Genomic DNA, 14,959 nt, shown 5'->3' on the forward strand with positions numbered 1-14,959 from the left:
CCTCCACACCCTGGATTATAAATAATGTAAATAATTCAATGTGATTATCTTGTGTGATGACTGTATTATGATGATAGTATATATCTGATAGTATATATCTGTATCATGAATCCATTTAAGTGGACCCCGACTTAAACAAGTTGAAAAACTTATTGGGGTGTTATCATTTAGTGGTCAATTGTACGGAATATGTACTTCACTGTGCAATCTACTAATAAAAGTCTCAATCAATCAATCAAAACACATAGAATCATCATACTGCTGTGATTATATGCATCAAGTGTTCATTCAAGGCTAAGGCAAAATATGGAGATATATATTGTGTATCACAATATGGCCTTAAAATATGGCAATATTAAAAAAAGGCCATATCGCCCAGCCCTAGTTCAATGATGCCATTTCTGTTTGTCATGTATAATTTTGTCTATTTTGTGTTTATCCTTGAATAAACAGGTCAGTTTCTTGTTACCAACCATTGTGTATTATTCAAACTCCCCTAATTCAGCTGGCTAGTTGTTATCAAGAGTACTAAAAGCCTTTTCAACATGATTCTGACAACTAAGTAGGCTAAATAACTTTAAACTTTAATACATGCTCGGATAGGCCAGTATCGGTCAGTATCGGTATCGGTCAGTATCGGTATCGGATCAGAAATGCAAAAACAATATCGGTATCGGATCGGAAGTGCAAAAACCTGGATCGGGACATCCCTAATTGATATTGTTGTTGATAATATTCATTTTTGTTTCACTACTTTTGGTTTGTTCTGTGTGGTGTTTGTGTCTCCTCTCAATTGCTCTGTTTATTGCAGTTCTGAGTGTTGCTGGGTCGGGTTTGGTTTTGGAATTGGATTGCATTGCTATGGTATTGCTGTGTTTTGTTGGATTGATTAATTAAAAAAATAATAAAATAAAATACAAAAAATAAAATCGATTTTTTAAAAATGAGAATCGATTCTGAATCGCACAATGTGAGAATTCGAATCGCGATTTTTCCCCACACCCCTAACAGTTACTGTAAAAACAACATTCCAAAATACCAAAATATGATTGAAATGATGCAATAAACAGCATTGCAATAGAATACAGTGGAACCTTGATTTACTAACTTTTAGACTGAGCCAAATGTGCGAACTATGTGTCTGTGGACGAAAGATTCACTCATTCATTTTGCGTTCCGCCTGCAAGCAAAAAGCAGGGCACAGCATTTTAGTAAGGAGTCAGAGCCCTCCACGTCACTCGCTGCACATTGCAGTACACCACTCGACAGTCACTACTCAGTCCTTCAGCGTGTGTCTACCTTTGTTTCTGTTTTTTCACCTTTTGACAAATTTTGTCCATTTTGCTAACTCAATATGAGTCCTAAAAGCTTGGAAAGAAGGAGGGCATCGCTGTGGGGTTAAAATGAAGACTATTTGTGAGGCGTGCATTCATGCCCGCTCGCAAGTATGGAAGAATCAACAAAGCAGGCTTCGTACCACAGCAAGTTTTAATTGTGATTAGACCGGACTTTTCTTTGAAAATCATGCCAAAGCAGACTTATTTCACCATGGAGGAGAAGAGCTAACTCTCGTTCAGCTGCGCTTTTTCCAAATCACAGAAACACAGCCCCTTCTCCCAGTCTTTTTCTTTCCCGCTGTCTATCTGCCCCTTTCTTGTCAGCTCCTCCTTTGCCTGTGGTATTGTAAGTGGACTTTACTTTTTTAAATGTTTATTATTGTGGCAATATGGTTGTTAAAGTTAAGGATTTTTGTGATTTCTGATCGTTTGTGAGGGCACCAAAAGGACTTCTGTTTGTGTGCCCATGTTGAGGACAGCAGCTTTTGTGGAGAAATGTATATCATTATACAAACTTTTTGATTTACGAACCCTGTTCAATCAAGTTCGTAGATGGAGGTTCCACGGTACACGATTCAATCAAATGTCAGTTCACAGGTGACAAATGATGGACATGCCTTCTTGTTTTCTTCATCAAAGTATGCGTTTTTCTTGCAGGCCTGCTCCAAGCTGAGCGTGGAGCTGTCCGAGCTGGTGGTGTACTGCAGGAGCGTCCCTTTCTGCGGCTTCGCAAACGTGTGCGACAAACCTTCCGAAGAAATGTCCTCCTTCTCAGAGAACGACGCCCTCAAGCTCATCAAAGACTCGGGTATACAAAAATCCATGACCGCATGTGACCAGTACGTTTGGCTCTGGGTGTGTAGTCACATGCGTATTTTTGTCCCTTGCCCTTTTCCTCACCCATCTTTTCATTCGCAGGCAAGCTTTTTGTACGACACAACAGCAGGCAGCTGAGCCGGATCTACCCCTCGGGCCAGCGCTTGCAGTCATCCAACTATGATCCCCAGGAAATGTGGAACTGCGGCTGCCAGATGGGTTGGTGCTCCGATTCAGACGCTCTAAGGATCGCAGTAAATCAAATATATGAAACTGTCATTAAGTAACATGACTCTTCCCAACAACAACACATTCAGTGACTTCAGACTTGTTTGCAGTGTGTGTGTGTGTGTTTGTGAGACGACATGCTAACCGTGTGTGTATGTGTGTGCACGCAGTGGCTCTGAACTATCAGACGCCCGGCGAGCAGATGGACCTGAACCAGGGCCGCTTCCTGCCCAACGGCCGCTGCGGCTACGTCCTGAAGCCCGGCTTCCTGTGTTCCGGCGAGTCCGACTTCAACCCGGAGAACACGGGCGGCGGCCCCGGCCACATTCCCACCCAGCTGACTATACGAGTAATTGGCGTCTGACTAATATTCTTCATCGGGTGACTCAGAGTCATTCTCAAAACTAACAATTTTGCGTCTGCATTTTGGATTGACTCCAAAATGATGGAATGATTGAGTTACATATGACTCAAGAAATTGTCTCAATTAGTTTTTTTAAAGAGATCAATGAAAAGTGTTCCCAATTTTGATGAATGATTAACTACCCTAGTACATAGTAGTAGTGTTTTATTTTGGACATGTTAAAAACAATGACAAATAGATAATAATACACTGGAAATTATTTTAATAACAATTTCAGTAACAACTGCTTCTCAATTCAAACACAAAAAAAATTCAAACAATACATAATACAGGCGTGTCCAAACTACGAACCACGGGCCAAGTGTGGCCCGCCGGCATCCTCAGTTTAGCCCACGAGAAGTCATGAGTTTAATCAGAAATCTGGCCCGCGCAGTGATTCCTAATTTATTTTAGATATCTGACAACCTGGTTGCTGCAAATTTTCCACCATCTTGTAAACAACATGAGCAAATCAGGTCAATGACAATTCATTGTTTTTTTTTTTAAAAAGAACACATCACAGCATTTACTTACATGACCCAATACGAATAACTTTTCCTACTCCATCCATCCATCCATTTTCAACCACTTTTCCCTCTTGGGGTCGCGGGGGGTGCTGGAGCCTATCTCACCTACAATCGGGCGGAAGGCGGGGTACACCCTGGACAAGTGGCCACCTCATCACAGGGCCAACACAGATAGAAAAACAACATTCACACTCACATTCACACACTCGGGCCAATTTAGTGTTGCCAATCAACCTATCGCCAGGTGCATGTCTTTGGAGGTGGGAGGAAGCCGGAGTACCCGGAGGGAACCCACGCAGTCACGGGGAGAACATGCAAACTCCACACAGAAAGATCACAAGCAGGGTTCGAACCTAGGACCTTCGTATTGTGAGGCACACGCACTAACCCCTCTGCCACCGTGCTGCCCACCTTTCCTACTCATGATGCAATAAAAAAAATGCAACCAACACAAAACGTTGACACACAAGGTCACACATAACATAACCTGCTCACTGAACTTTGTGGATACTATAAAGCAGTGGTCCCCAACCACCGGGCCGCGGCCCGGTACCGGTCCGCAGACCGATTGGTACCGGGCCGCACAAGAAAAAAAAAATTTAATTTATTTTTTATTAAATCAACATAAAACACAATATATACACTATATATCAATGTGTATCAATACAGTCTTGTATTTCTTTATTAAAAAAAAAAAAATCACCCCCTCCCCGGTCCGCGGGACAAATTTTCAAGCGTTGACCGGTCCGCAGCTACAAAAAGGTTGGGGACCACTGCTATAAAGAACATCTAAGCACCATAAAAAGAATGAAAATTACACCCATTCAAATCCATTACAGTGCATGATGGGAACAATGCAAAACACTCTCTCCACACCTACTCATGTTTGGTGCATTTTAGCGACTTGGTATTTCTGATTGATTACAAAACTTTAAGGAGGTCGTCAGGGAAGAAAACAGAGTCGAACTTATCATACTCTTTATATCCAATTACCGTATTTTCCGCACTATAAGGCGCACCTAAAAACCTCCAATTTTCTCAAAAGCTGACAGTGCGCCTTATAATCCGGTGCGCCTTATATATGGACCAATATTGAGCCACAACAGGTCTCGCAACCCCAGCCTCTACTGTAGCGTCTATTCTATGCGCCTTATAATGCGGTGCGTCTAATATATGAACAAAGTTTTAAAATAGGCCATTCATTGAAGGTGCGCCTTATAATCCGCTGCGCTTTATAGTGCGGAAAATACGGTATATTAGTTATATATCTATTACCGGTATATCAATATAATATGTACACATATACATCTATAGGCTGTATATATATTGTTACTTTACATGCTTTCGGCAAAATCTTTTTAGCCCAATGCTGACAAGTCAAAAAGTTTGGACACCCCTGACATAATAGTTAGGTTTCTCATATCCAAAAAGTAGTCGTATGAAGTGAACGTTATTTACTACCATCTCTTATTTATAAATCAAATACTTAGCTTTCTTAGCATTATTAGTATATACAAGGATTCATTTACTGGTCTTACTGCAATATATTATCAATATTATTTATTATGTATAAATATGTTTTTTTTTTTTACAAACATCCAAACGTACAATATACACATATAAAGGCACTTAAATACAAGTTACACCAACCAATAACAGGTAAATAACTACCCAAATAATGATATAATACCCTTAGAATATTTAGCGTCACTAAAGGGTCCAGGTACCCTCCATCATACTATCCTCATACACATTGATCAAGTTGGACAACATTGTACTTTTTGATAAATATTGAAACATAAGTATTTTGCTACTTTCTTGTGTCATTCACAACTAAGAACATAATCCTTTAGGACGTTTATAATTTAATGCTAAATTGTATTTGGTTTTTCTGCTGTTTTTAAGTCACTTTCTCCTTATAGCTATGTTTTTACTCTTATTTTTATTTTCTTAACCTTTTTACTTGTATTTTAATTTGAACACGGCATAAGCTCTCTTTCTTCGTTAACTCTTATTTGCTTATCGTTTTATTTGTTCTTGCTTTTTTTTTACCCCTGCTAAAACTAGATCCAACATTTATTGATGAATTGTGCGTTCTTGTCAAAATTCTTATTCCACTACTTCTTTATTTATTGTTAATATCTTGACCTATTAGTGCTGCTCAATAATTTTCTACACAGGAAGAAGAAAACATTTCGAACACCCCCGATCTCCGCCGCGACTATAAATAGTATAATTTGTCTATACATTTTTTATAAGTACACCTCTGCAAATCATTGTATCCTTATTAACATGAAAGAAAACAAAAAAAAATAAAGAATAAGAAAAATACATAGATAAACTTACAACAAAGAATAACTTTACTACCTTTATTTTTCAGTCTGTAACAGAAATGGTTTAAAGTGCATCAATTTGCGCGAAATTAAAAATAAAAATCCCTATTTAAAACATTATTATTTTTTGACCAACTCAAACCATTTGATATCAATGGATAAAATGAAATAAACTCAATATATAATAATACATTCAAACTGAGGAGCATTATATACATAAAAAAGCAATTTAACCCACCAAAAAAAATGAATAAAACAATTTGTGCTGATTGTTTGTTTTGAATCAAAATGAGCAATTCAAGATTAATGGCTACAATGAACACGTTTTGTAGTGCACAGCTTTTCGAAGTGGGGTTTGAAGCACGATGCACGGTACTGATAAAGTATATTCCCTGGGGTCACACCCCGGCATTGCACCAACCCCCCACCCCCTTATTTGAGAAGGACTGACATATTCAAACTTATTTTATTTTATATTTCTATTTTCATATTTACATCAATTTGCCTATCTTATTTACTTGTTTTACATTTTTGTTTGAATCTTTATTTCAACATCTTTATCTATTTGTTTTCGTTTAACATTGTACTAGCTATATCTTGCCTTTTTTCCCCATTTTTTTTACTAATATTTGCTTATGTTTTTTTTTATTTCTTTCACAACTTTTCCTTCTTTCCTTCATTCCTTCATTATTGCATAAGCTTACAGTATCTAGCGCTATTGCTACACTATATTTTTTGTTTCTTTCTTTCCTTGGTTTTCCCGAATAGATATGGAAATCGGTAAGATTAAATAAGCTCTGCTCTTTTTCGAATATGTCGAATTGTGCAGTTGTAACAAAACCAGAAAGAGTAACTTTTGAGCCTTAAATGCAATCCTGTTTTTTTTTTTTCAGGTAATATCAGCGCAGCAACTTCCAAAAATCAATACGGTCAAGGCGAGCTCCATTGTGGACCCACGGGTGTGGGTGGAAATCCACGGGGTGGCTATCGACAACACCCGAGACAAAACCCATCGCATTGACAACAACGGTATTTGGTTATGTAGATACATGAATTATTCCATCTGAGGGATATAGTGTTTATTTTGTTTTGAATTATCCTCTACACCAGGTTGTCCAAACTTTTTCCACTAAGGGCCGCACCCTGAAAAATTCAAGCATTCAGGGGCTATTTTGACAGTTTTAATTTTCAAAACCAATACAATACTGTATGTTGATTTTTTTAATTTGGTCCCATGGACCCAAAAGGGTCTCAGTCAAAACATTTTTTTAAATATGTCATTTATTTTTATTTTTTTATTAAACCCCTTAAATCTCTTGATGGCCTTTAGGTTTATCTGTAGATATAAAGTTTTTCCTTATTATTATTATTTATGGTTTTTATGGCAAAAACACAAAATATACAATATATTCCCCAAAAAGATTTTCAAAGTGGAATATCTGATGTGAAATATTTAGATAGATAGATAGTACTTTATTGATCTATCTAAATATTTCACTTCAGATATTCCACTTTGAAAATCTTTTTGGGGAATATATTGTATATTTTGTGTTTTTGCCATAAAAACCATAAATAATAATAATAAGGAAAAACTGGGCAGCAGTGGTGGCCACGCTCGGGAATCATTTTTGGTGATTTAACCCCCAATTCCAACCCTTGATGCTGAGTGCCAAGCATGGAGGTAATGGGTCCCATTTTTATAGTCTTTGGTATGACTCGGCCTGGGTTTGAACTCACGACCTACCGATCTCAGGGCAGACACTCTAACCTTCAGTATATCAGTATGTGGAATTCAATTATGGAATGGATTAACCAAAGAAATCCAACAATGTACTAATATGATCCACTTCAAGAAAATCTTCAAATTTAAAGTGTTTACAAAGTACAAAGAAGAAGAACCATGATAAACATTCTGAATTTACTTCATCCATCCATTTATTTTCACCATATGAAATATAACTTACTTCACTAATTATTATTTATTTATTTTTAATATTATTAGATATGGAGTATATTGTGAATAAATTGAGAACAGGAAGTGAACAAAAGTTTTAGCAACTGCTATGTAAAGGAAAGAAGGTTGGATTAAATAAGTTCTGCTTCTTCCTACTCCTTTTCGAACATGTTGAATAGAGAAACTGGAAATTGTGATTTATCATGTTGTATGCATGCATGTTCCAAATAAACACAAACTCAACTCAACTCAACTCAACAATGTTAAAAAAAATGAGGTGTTGGCCGCAAATTGCCCCTGTCTTACATGTATGTGGCATGCATCTTGGGCATGTTTATGGTGGTGTGACTGATTGCAGACACTTTCAAAACAGCGCCACACTCACAGCAGCTCTTGTGCGCCCCCTGCAGGTTTCAACCCGCACTGGGACTGCACGCTCAGCTTCCAGCTGCAGGTGCCCGAGCTGGCCCTGGTGCGCTTCATGATCGAGGACCACGACCACACGGCCAAAAACGACTTTGTGGGACAGTACACGCTGCCGTTCACCAGCCTGCGCACAGGTGCTGGCGAGCACAATATCAAAACACCGAGAATGTCGTTTTAATACTGTATCTGTCGTCTCAGGCTACAGACACGTCCACTTGCTGAAGGCGGACGGGTCCAGGCTGGCCCCGGCCACGCTCTTCGTCCACGTCCAGGTGGCCCGCAAAGGAGTGCCCATCAAAAATGTGCCTGAAGGTTCGGATTCTCCTAAAGTGTGACCTCCATTGGAATAACGTGAGAAAAGTCAACTCCGAATAACAAAAATTTCAAGTTATAGAGTACAGTTCCATCCATCCATCCGTCCATTTTCTACTGCTTGACCCTCTCGGAGTCGCGGTTGTTCCTGGAAAAGATGATTATTAGTGTTTAGCCACCTAACGATACAATCCAAATCCAATTCCTGGGGTGACGATTCATTTCAGAATCTATTTTCGATTCAAACCGATTCTCACAATGAATTATTTAGTAGGGGTGTGAATCTTTGGGCACCAAACGATTCGATTTGATTCCTGGGGTGACGATTCGATTCAGAATCGATTCTCGATTCAACATGATTCCTGATTCAAACCGATTCTCACAAAGTAATATTTGGTGCAATACTGATGAAGAAAACAGGTTTTAAAAGCTCCTTCTGGTTGCATGGAGATGGCTTGAAAACATATTTTATTAAAAAGTGATTCTTATAAAATAAAGTGAAATAATCTTTTTTTTTTTTTTTAATACATTTTTTTGAAAATTTAAATTGATTTAGAAACGGAATGAATAAGAATCGATTTGAATGTGAATCGATTTTTTTATGCACCCCAATTAGTTGGTATAATGATTTTAATGAAACTTTCAAAACAGGTTACAGGTTAGAAAACCTTCTTCTGCATGTATGCAGATGGCCTAAAAACGGATTTTTAAAAACGGATTCTTTAGGATGAATAAGAATCGCGATTCGGATGTAAATCTATTTTTATGTGCACCCCTAATGATTATTAATACTGTCACCAATTAACAATAATTGAGAATTAGATAAATAACTAAGGAATGTGTTTTAATTGAATGACTCTTACTGTACTTTGGCACTTTTAAAGTGGAAATGCATTTTTGGGGGAATTTTGCCAATCATTAACAATCCTTTATGAGCGACAAGAACACCTGTGTATTTTTATTTTATTTTTTGCATTCCAACTTGTAATAATCAGCCCCGTTCCAGGTGGATAGCAATGCTGCAGGTGGAGCAATCCATCACTCTAAAAATGCATTTCAAAAACCACCAGCAATACTTGATTTACATTTCGTTACCTGTATAACAACCAAGCTGTAGTGACATTGTTATTGTAAGAGCAAACACTGAGGAACTCTTTTTCCTTGCAACGGCATGCTACGGCATTAGCCGTAAACTAGCTTCTGCGTCAGCAGCTGAATGGCTTTTGAGTTTGTAATGCACAACACAATGTGATAAGACACCAATCTGTTCTGACTGAAAAACATGAACAATCATATTACAGTATCTGTAAAGTATTAGCCCACATTTCATGTTTTGTTTGTACACAGCTATCTTGACAGCGTATGTACTGTAGTTATACTAAAAAGCATGATGTGCTGCATGCTTGATCAATATTATAGTGACTCACTTGATGGACAATTATCCGTTTGGTCCAGCTGGCCGGGAACGTTTCCAGTAGATTTTGGGTAAGCACTCCATTTCTGTCGGAATAGCTTGGCTCCAAGTTCCACATTTACAGTGTCAAGTCACGACGGTCCTGAATCTCTCGGCTTACATCTGTTCCAACCTTTCATCCTCTGCTCGCTTAGCTTCTATAACCAGCAGTTGGTCCTCCGTATATTCAGCTTCAGAAAAGATAAGGTTGTGCCTCATTTGTCCAAAAATATTAATTTTAGTCGTCCATTATCAAGTCTGCCATGATTTGATTGATTGAAACTTTTATTAGTAGATTGCACAGTACAGTACATATTCCGTACAATTGACCACTAAATGGTAACACCCGAATAAGTTTTTCAACTTGTTTAAGTGGGGTCCACGTAAATCAATTCATGAGAACACACTCGCGTTTGTTGCCGGTAGTAGGAAGTGCTTTGCACTGAAATAAATGCCCCCAGGAAATATGTTTTGGTAATGATTAAAATGACCAAAGTATGGTAATTATTGTACATATTACATATTGTTATGAATGTATCTGTTACTACATTATATATATACTTGCAGCGTGTACATAAAAGGTTGACGGAGGGTTGTGAAGTTGTGTTAGAGGGCTTTGAAGGCAACATAGAGGACTCCCATTAGCTGCATCCTGCAAGCGTCTTATTTCTTTTAGTCAGTCCATCCATCCATTTTCTACCGCTTGTCCTTTTCGGGGTCGCGGGGGGTGCTGGAGCCTATCTCAGCTGCATTCGGGTGGAAGGCGGGTTACACCCTGGACAAGTCGCCACCTCATCACAGGGCCAACACAGACAACATTCACACTCACATTCACACACTAGGGCCTTTTTAGTGTTGCCAATCAACCTATCCCCAGGTGCATGTCTTTGGAGGTGGGAGGAAGCCAGAGTACCCGGAGGGAACCCACGCAGTCACGGGGAGAACATGCAAACTCCACACAGAAAGATCACGAGCCCGGGATTGAACCCAAGACTACTCAGGACCTTCGTATTGTGAGGCAATTTTTAGTATCCTAAAAAAAGGACATGTGTTCTTGTCTCTCATAAGGATTGTGAATGATAGGCAAAATTCCAAAAAAGTGCAGTTCCTTTTTAATATCTCTCATAAGTTTTTTTTACCTCCACAACTTGAACTTAATGAGCAGTATTATCTTAAAGGCAAACGTTTACTCGTCCTCTCTATGCTACATTTCACATGAGCTTACCAGTTGAGTCAACACACATTTGACTTTTGTATGTTTGCTAACAAATCTTCCTTGTCCTCTGCGTTGCCAAAACATTGCAAATTCATTGGATGATGTTCTTTGTATTGAATTGGGAAATGATCCCTATACATGAAGTGTTGCGCATGGATTACTTAGTGTAGGACTTCCAATAAATGTCCGTAATATCTTAATTTAAACCTTGCAGTATTACAAGTTGTTAACATATGTTTAGTTTCATACAGTGGTTTATTTATTGTAACTAATAGCTTCATTGCTAATGACATGATACATAATGTTTTATTACATACAGATCAGCTCAAAGTCATTAATAACAATGTCTCATTCTGTGTTTATCCTCGTTTTGTAACAAAGCACTTACAGGTGCTAGTTGTCTTTTTAACAAACACTTTCTAATGCCCTCCAGCAAGTGCCAATAAAGTTTTATTAATACATGTTTTGTGTATGCCATGTGGGTCTCATTTGTGTGCAAAGGATTATATATTTATTTTCCCCTTTGAAGGCGACAAAGACACTTGAGATGTGGCTGTCGCGAATGAATCGAGTATTTTGAAAGGCCTTTTGAAGTGAATGATGAGAACAGATAGTGAGCTGTTCGTTTGGGAGCCATTGTTTTTGCACATGCAAATTTAGCGTCAGCAACTCTGCACCTGACTGTCAACAGGACAAGAAAATTAGTCAGTTAAAGCAGTGATCCCCAACCACCGGTCCTTGACGTATTTGCTACCGGGCCGCACAGAAACAATAATTTATAAACTACCGCATTTTCTCCGATTCAACTTTCGCCTGTCCCACTGAACACACCAATAAGCTTGTAAATAGATGTACGGTATATTACACATTAACGGACATATAAAAAGTTAATGTGCCAGACTGTAGCCAAAGGCAAATTTTTCATGCTCATTTTTTTGCTATTTTTTTTTATCTGTCACACATAGGAAGCCGGTCCATGAAAATAATGCATGCATTAAACCGGTCCCTGGTGGAAAAAAGGTTGAGGAACCCTGACTTAAAGGACACTTAGCAACATTTGGATTAACTTTTTATTTTTATTTTTTAAATATAGTTATACATTTTAAATTATTATTAATGTAATTGTTTTGTTTTGTTTTTCTTTTTGGATTCGCCTTTCGGGTTCATTATTCAAACATACACACACCAGGTATGGTAGTATAATTTTGTACTCACATTTGTATTATGTCCTATTTTTTATTTTAGTTGTATTTATATGTTTCATATCAATTAATGCATTGTATTTGTATTTGTGTATTTTTTTTATATTGTTAAAATTCTAAAAAATTTTAGGTACGGCACACCTCATGGAATGTTTACACTGAAAACTACCGTATTTTTCGGACTATAAGTCGCAGTATTTTTCATAGTTTGACCGGGCTCCAGTGCGATTTATATATGTTTTTTTCCTTCTTTATTATGCATTTTCGGCAGGTGCGACTTATACTCCGAAAAATACGGTATATATATTGGGGCAGTATAGCTCAGTTGGTAGAGTGGCCGTGCCAGCAACTAGAGGGTTCCAGGTTCAATCCCCGCTTCCGCCATCCTAATCACTGCCATTGTGTCCTTGAGCAAGACACTTTACCCACCTGCTCCCAGTGCCACCCACACTGGTTTAAATGTAACTTAGGTTTCACTATGTAAAGCACTCTGAGTCATTAGAGAAAAAGCGCTACATAAATTCACTTCACTTCCCTATATATAAAAAAACAATTATATGATTATGATTTCCACCAACGGGGTAATATTTGTAAAAATTTAATTATTCTGATCTACGTCTTAAAGTATAACTGATACTAGTGATTGTTTCCTTGATTTAAAAAAACAACTATAATATCGAGACAGTTTTTGAACGGCTCCTGCGAAATCCGTCTCCCTTCAAAAAGCCATAAATCCCATCTCTAAAAGACACCAAGAAAACAGCTGCCTAATTTATATTTAAAAAAATATTTGCAACTTTTTTAGTGACAAATACATGACAATAAATTTAATTTTTTTCAGGGCTTTATTTACCGAACTCCTGCATGCACAATGACACATCTCACGGGTTTCCTGTTAAACTAATTTGCTCTGAAGCTAACGTGCCGATCACATGATTCCAAATCCTGTGTGGGAGCTTTTTCCTCTGAAATGTAACGTTTCCATTGCAAGACTTGTTGGCCTCATTTCTAAAGGCACTTATCATCACATACAATACTTAAATAGCCATGTTCCTAAGAATGCATGTGTGTTCAGCTCTGGTAATGGGTACATTCGCACCCACTTGCACAAATGTACTTCAAAATGTAACAATCAAAATAAATAGGACTTTTTTTTGTTTACTAGGGTATGCATATATAATATGCATTAGTTTGACCATTTAAAATCAACGATGATAAAAAGGAGATGCTTGGAAATAGCATAAAAATGCCCCAAAAACTTGGAAAAACGCGATTCATAGCGTTACTTTTTGGTGTAACCATCATGAGCGTTCTGTTCAGGTATATTTCTTTTATATTTTGATAAATCATCATATTTATGTATTACTAAATTTAAATATGTATTGATCAATCTTTAAACTGTGTGTATTTGATTTCAGTTTGCTTTTGACATCTTATTTAGAATTGTAGTTGAAACTTTTACAACCTTGTGTTGCACTCATGATGGCGTAACCAAACTAGATTTAATTGACCGTAATGATCTTATTTTGAATATTTATTCCCTTTTTTACATATAGTGTATTTAATATTCATTTATAAACATTGAATACATTTCAAATATCAATACAATGTAATTGCCTTCATCTTATAGGGCAGTGTTTTTCAACCACTGTCTAGTGTGCCGCGGAAGATGATCTAATTTCACCTATTTGGGTTAAAAATATTTTTTGCAAACAAGTAATTATAGTCTGCAAATAATGTGTTGTTGTTGAGTGTCGGTGCTGTCTAGAGCTCGGCAGAGTAACCGTGTAATACTCTTCCATATCAGTGGCAGCAGGTAGCTAAATGCTTTGTAGATGTGGGAAACAGCGGGAGGCAGTGTGAAGGTAGAAAGGTGTCTAATGCTTAAACCAAAAATAAACAAAAGGTGAGTGCCCCTGAGAAAAGGCATTGAAGCGTAGGGAAGGCTATGCAGAGCAAAAATAAAAATGAACTGGCTACAAAGTAGACAAAAACAGAATGCTGGACGACAGCAAAGACTTACTGCGGAGCAAAGACAAAGTACATCCGAACATGACATGACAATCAACAATGTCCCCACAAAGAAGGATAAAAACAACTGAAATATTCTTGATTGCCAAAACAAAGTAGATGCGGGAAATATCGCTCAAAGGAAGAAATATCAAAAAAAGAGAAAAAGTCACCAAAATAGGAGCGCAAGACAAGAAGTAAAACACTACACAGGAAAACAGCAAAAAAGTCCAAATAAGTCAGGGTGTGATGTGACAGGTGGTGACAGTACACCTACTTTGAGACAAGAGCTATAGTGACGCATGCTTGGTTATGCTTTAAAGTCATATCCAACAACGACTTTTTACTGTCAACTGAGTTTTGTTTTTGAATGATTTCTGCTGGTGGTGTGCCTCCGCATTTTTTCAACGCAAAAAATGTGCCTTGGCTCAAAAAAGGTTGAAAAACACTGTTATAAAGTAATGTTTAGTTACACCAAGTCATGAGCGTAACACGAAGCTTCATCACTTTGACTTGTAATATCTCTAATGCTGGTGGTGTTTTATGCTTTTTTTCTTTTTGGAACATGTACTATACATATAATACAATAAAGTCCCATATAAAATTATGTTTCTTGAAATACTTTAATTTTGCCTTTGAAAGTAACACTCCAATGTCCATTAGTGGAGCTGTACACATGTCGTTGAGTAGCCTGTGATACTGTCTGTAGAGAGAATATCCATTGTGACTTTGATCGATACTA

General features: G+C 37.6%; 1 protein-coding gene across 1 annotated transcript in view; it reads left to right on the plus strand.

The window, feature by feature from the left end:
* plcd3a (phospholipase C, delta 3a) overlaps window positions 1-8,747 on the plus strand; it is a 62,010-nt gene extending 53,263 nt beyond the window's left edge. The window contains exons 12-17 of the mRNA XM_061981291.1: window positions 1,995-2,145; window positions 2,256-2,372; window positions 2,552-2,730; window positions 6,538-6,673; window positions 8,009-8,158; window positions 8,223-8,747. Coding sequence (XP_061837275.1) covers window positions 1,995-2,145; window positions 2,256-2,372; window positions 2,552-2,730; window positions 6,538-6,673; window positions 8,009-8,158; window positions 8,223-8,359 — 870 coding nt within the window. The 3' untranslated portion in view covers window positions 8,360-8,747. The remainder of the gene's footprint in view (window positions 1-1,994; window positions 2,146-2,255; window positions 2,373-2,551; window positions 2,731-6,537; window positions 6,674-8,008; window positions 8,159-8,222) is intronic.
* The last annotated feature ends 6,212 nt before the right edge of the window (window positions 8,748-14,959 follow it).

The sequence above is a fragment of the Nerophis lumbriciformis genome, linkage group LG24 (genome assembly GCF_033978685.3).
Source record: "Nerophis lumbriciformis linkage group LG24, RoL_Nlum_v2.1, whole genome shotgun sequence".
In the NCBI taxonomy this organism is placed as follows: Eukaryota; Metazoa; Chordata; class Actinopteri; order Syngnathiformes; family Syngnathidae; genus Nerophis; species Nerophis lumbriciformis.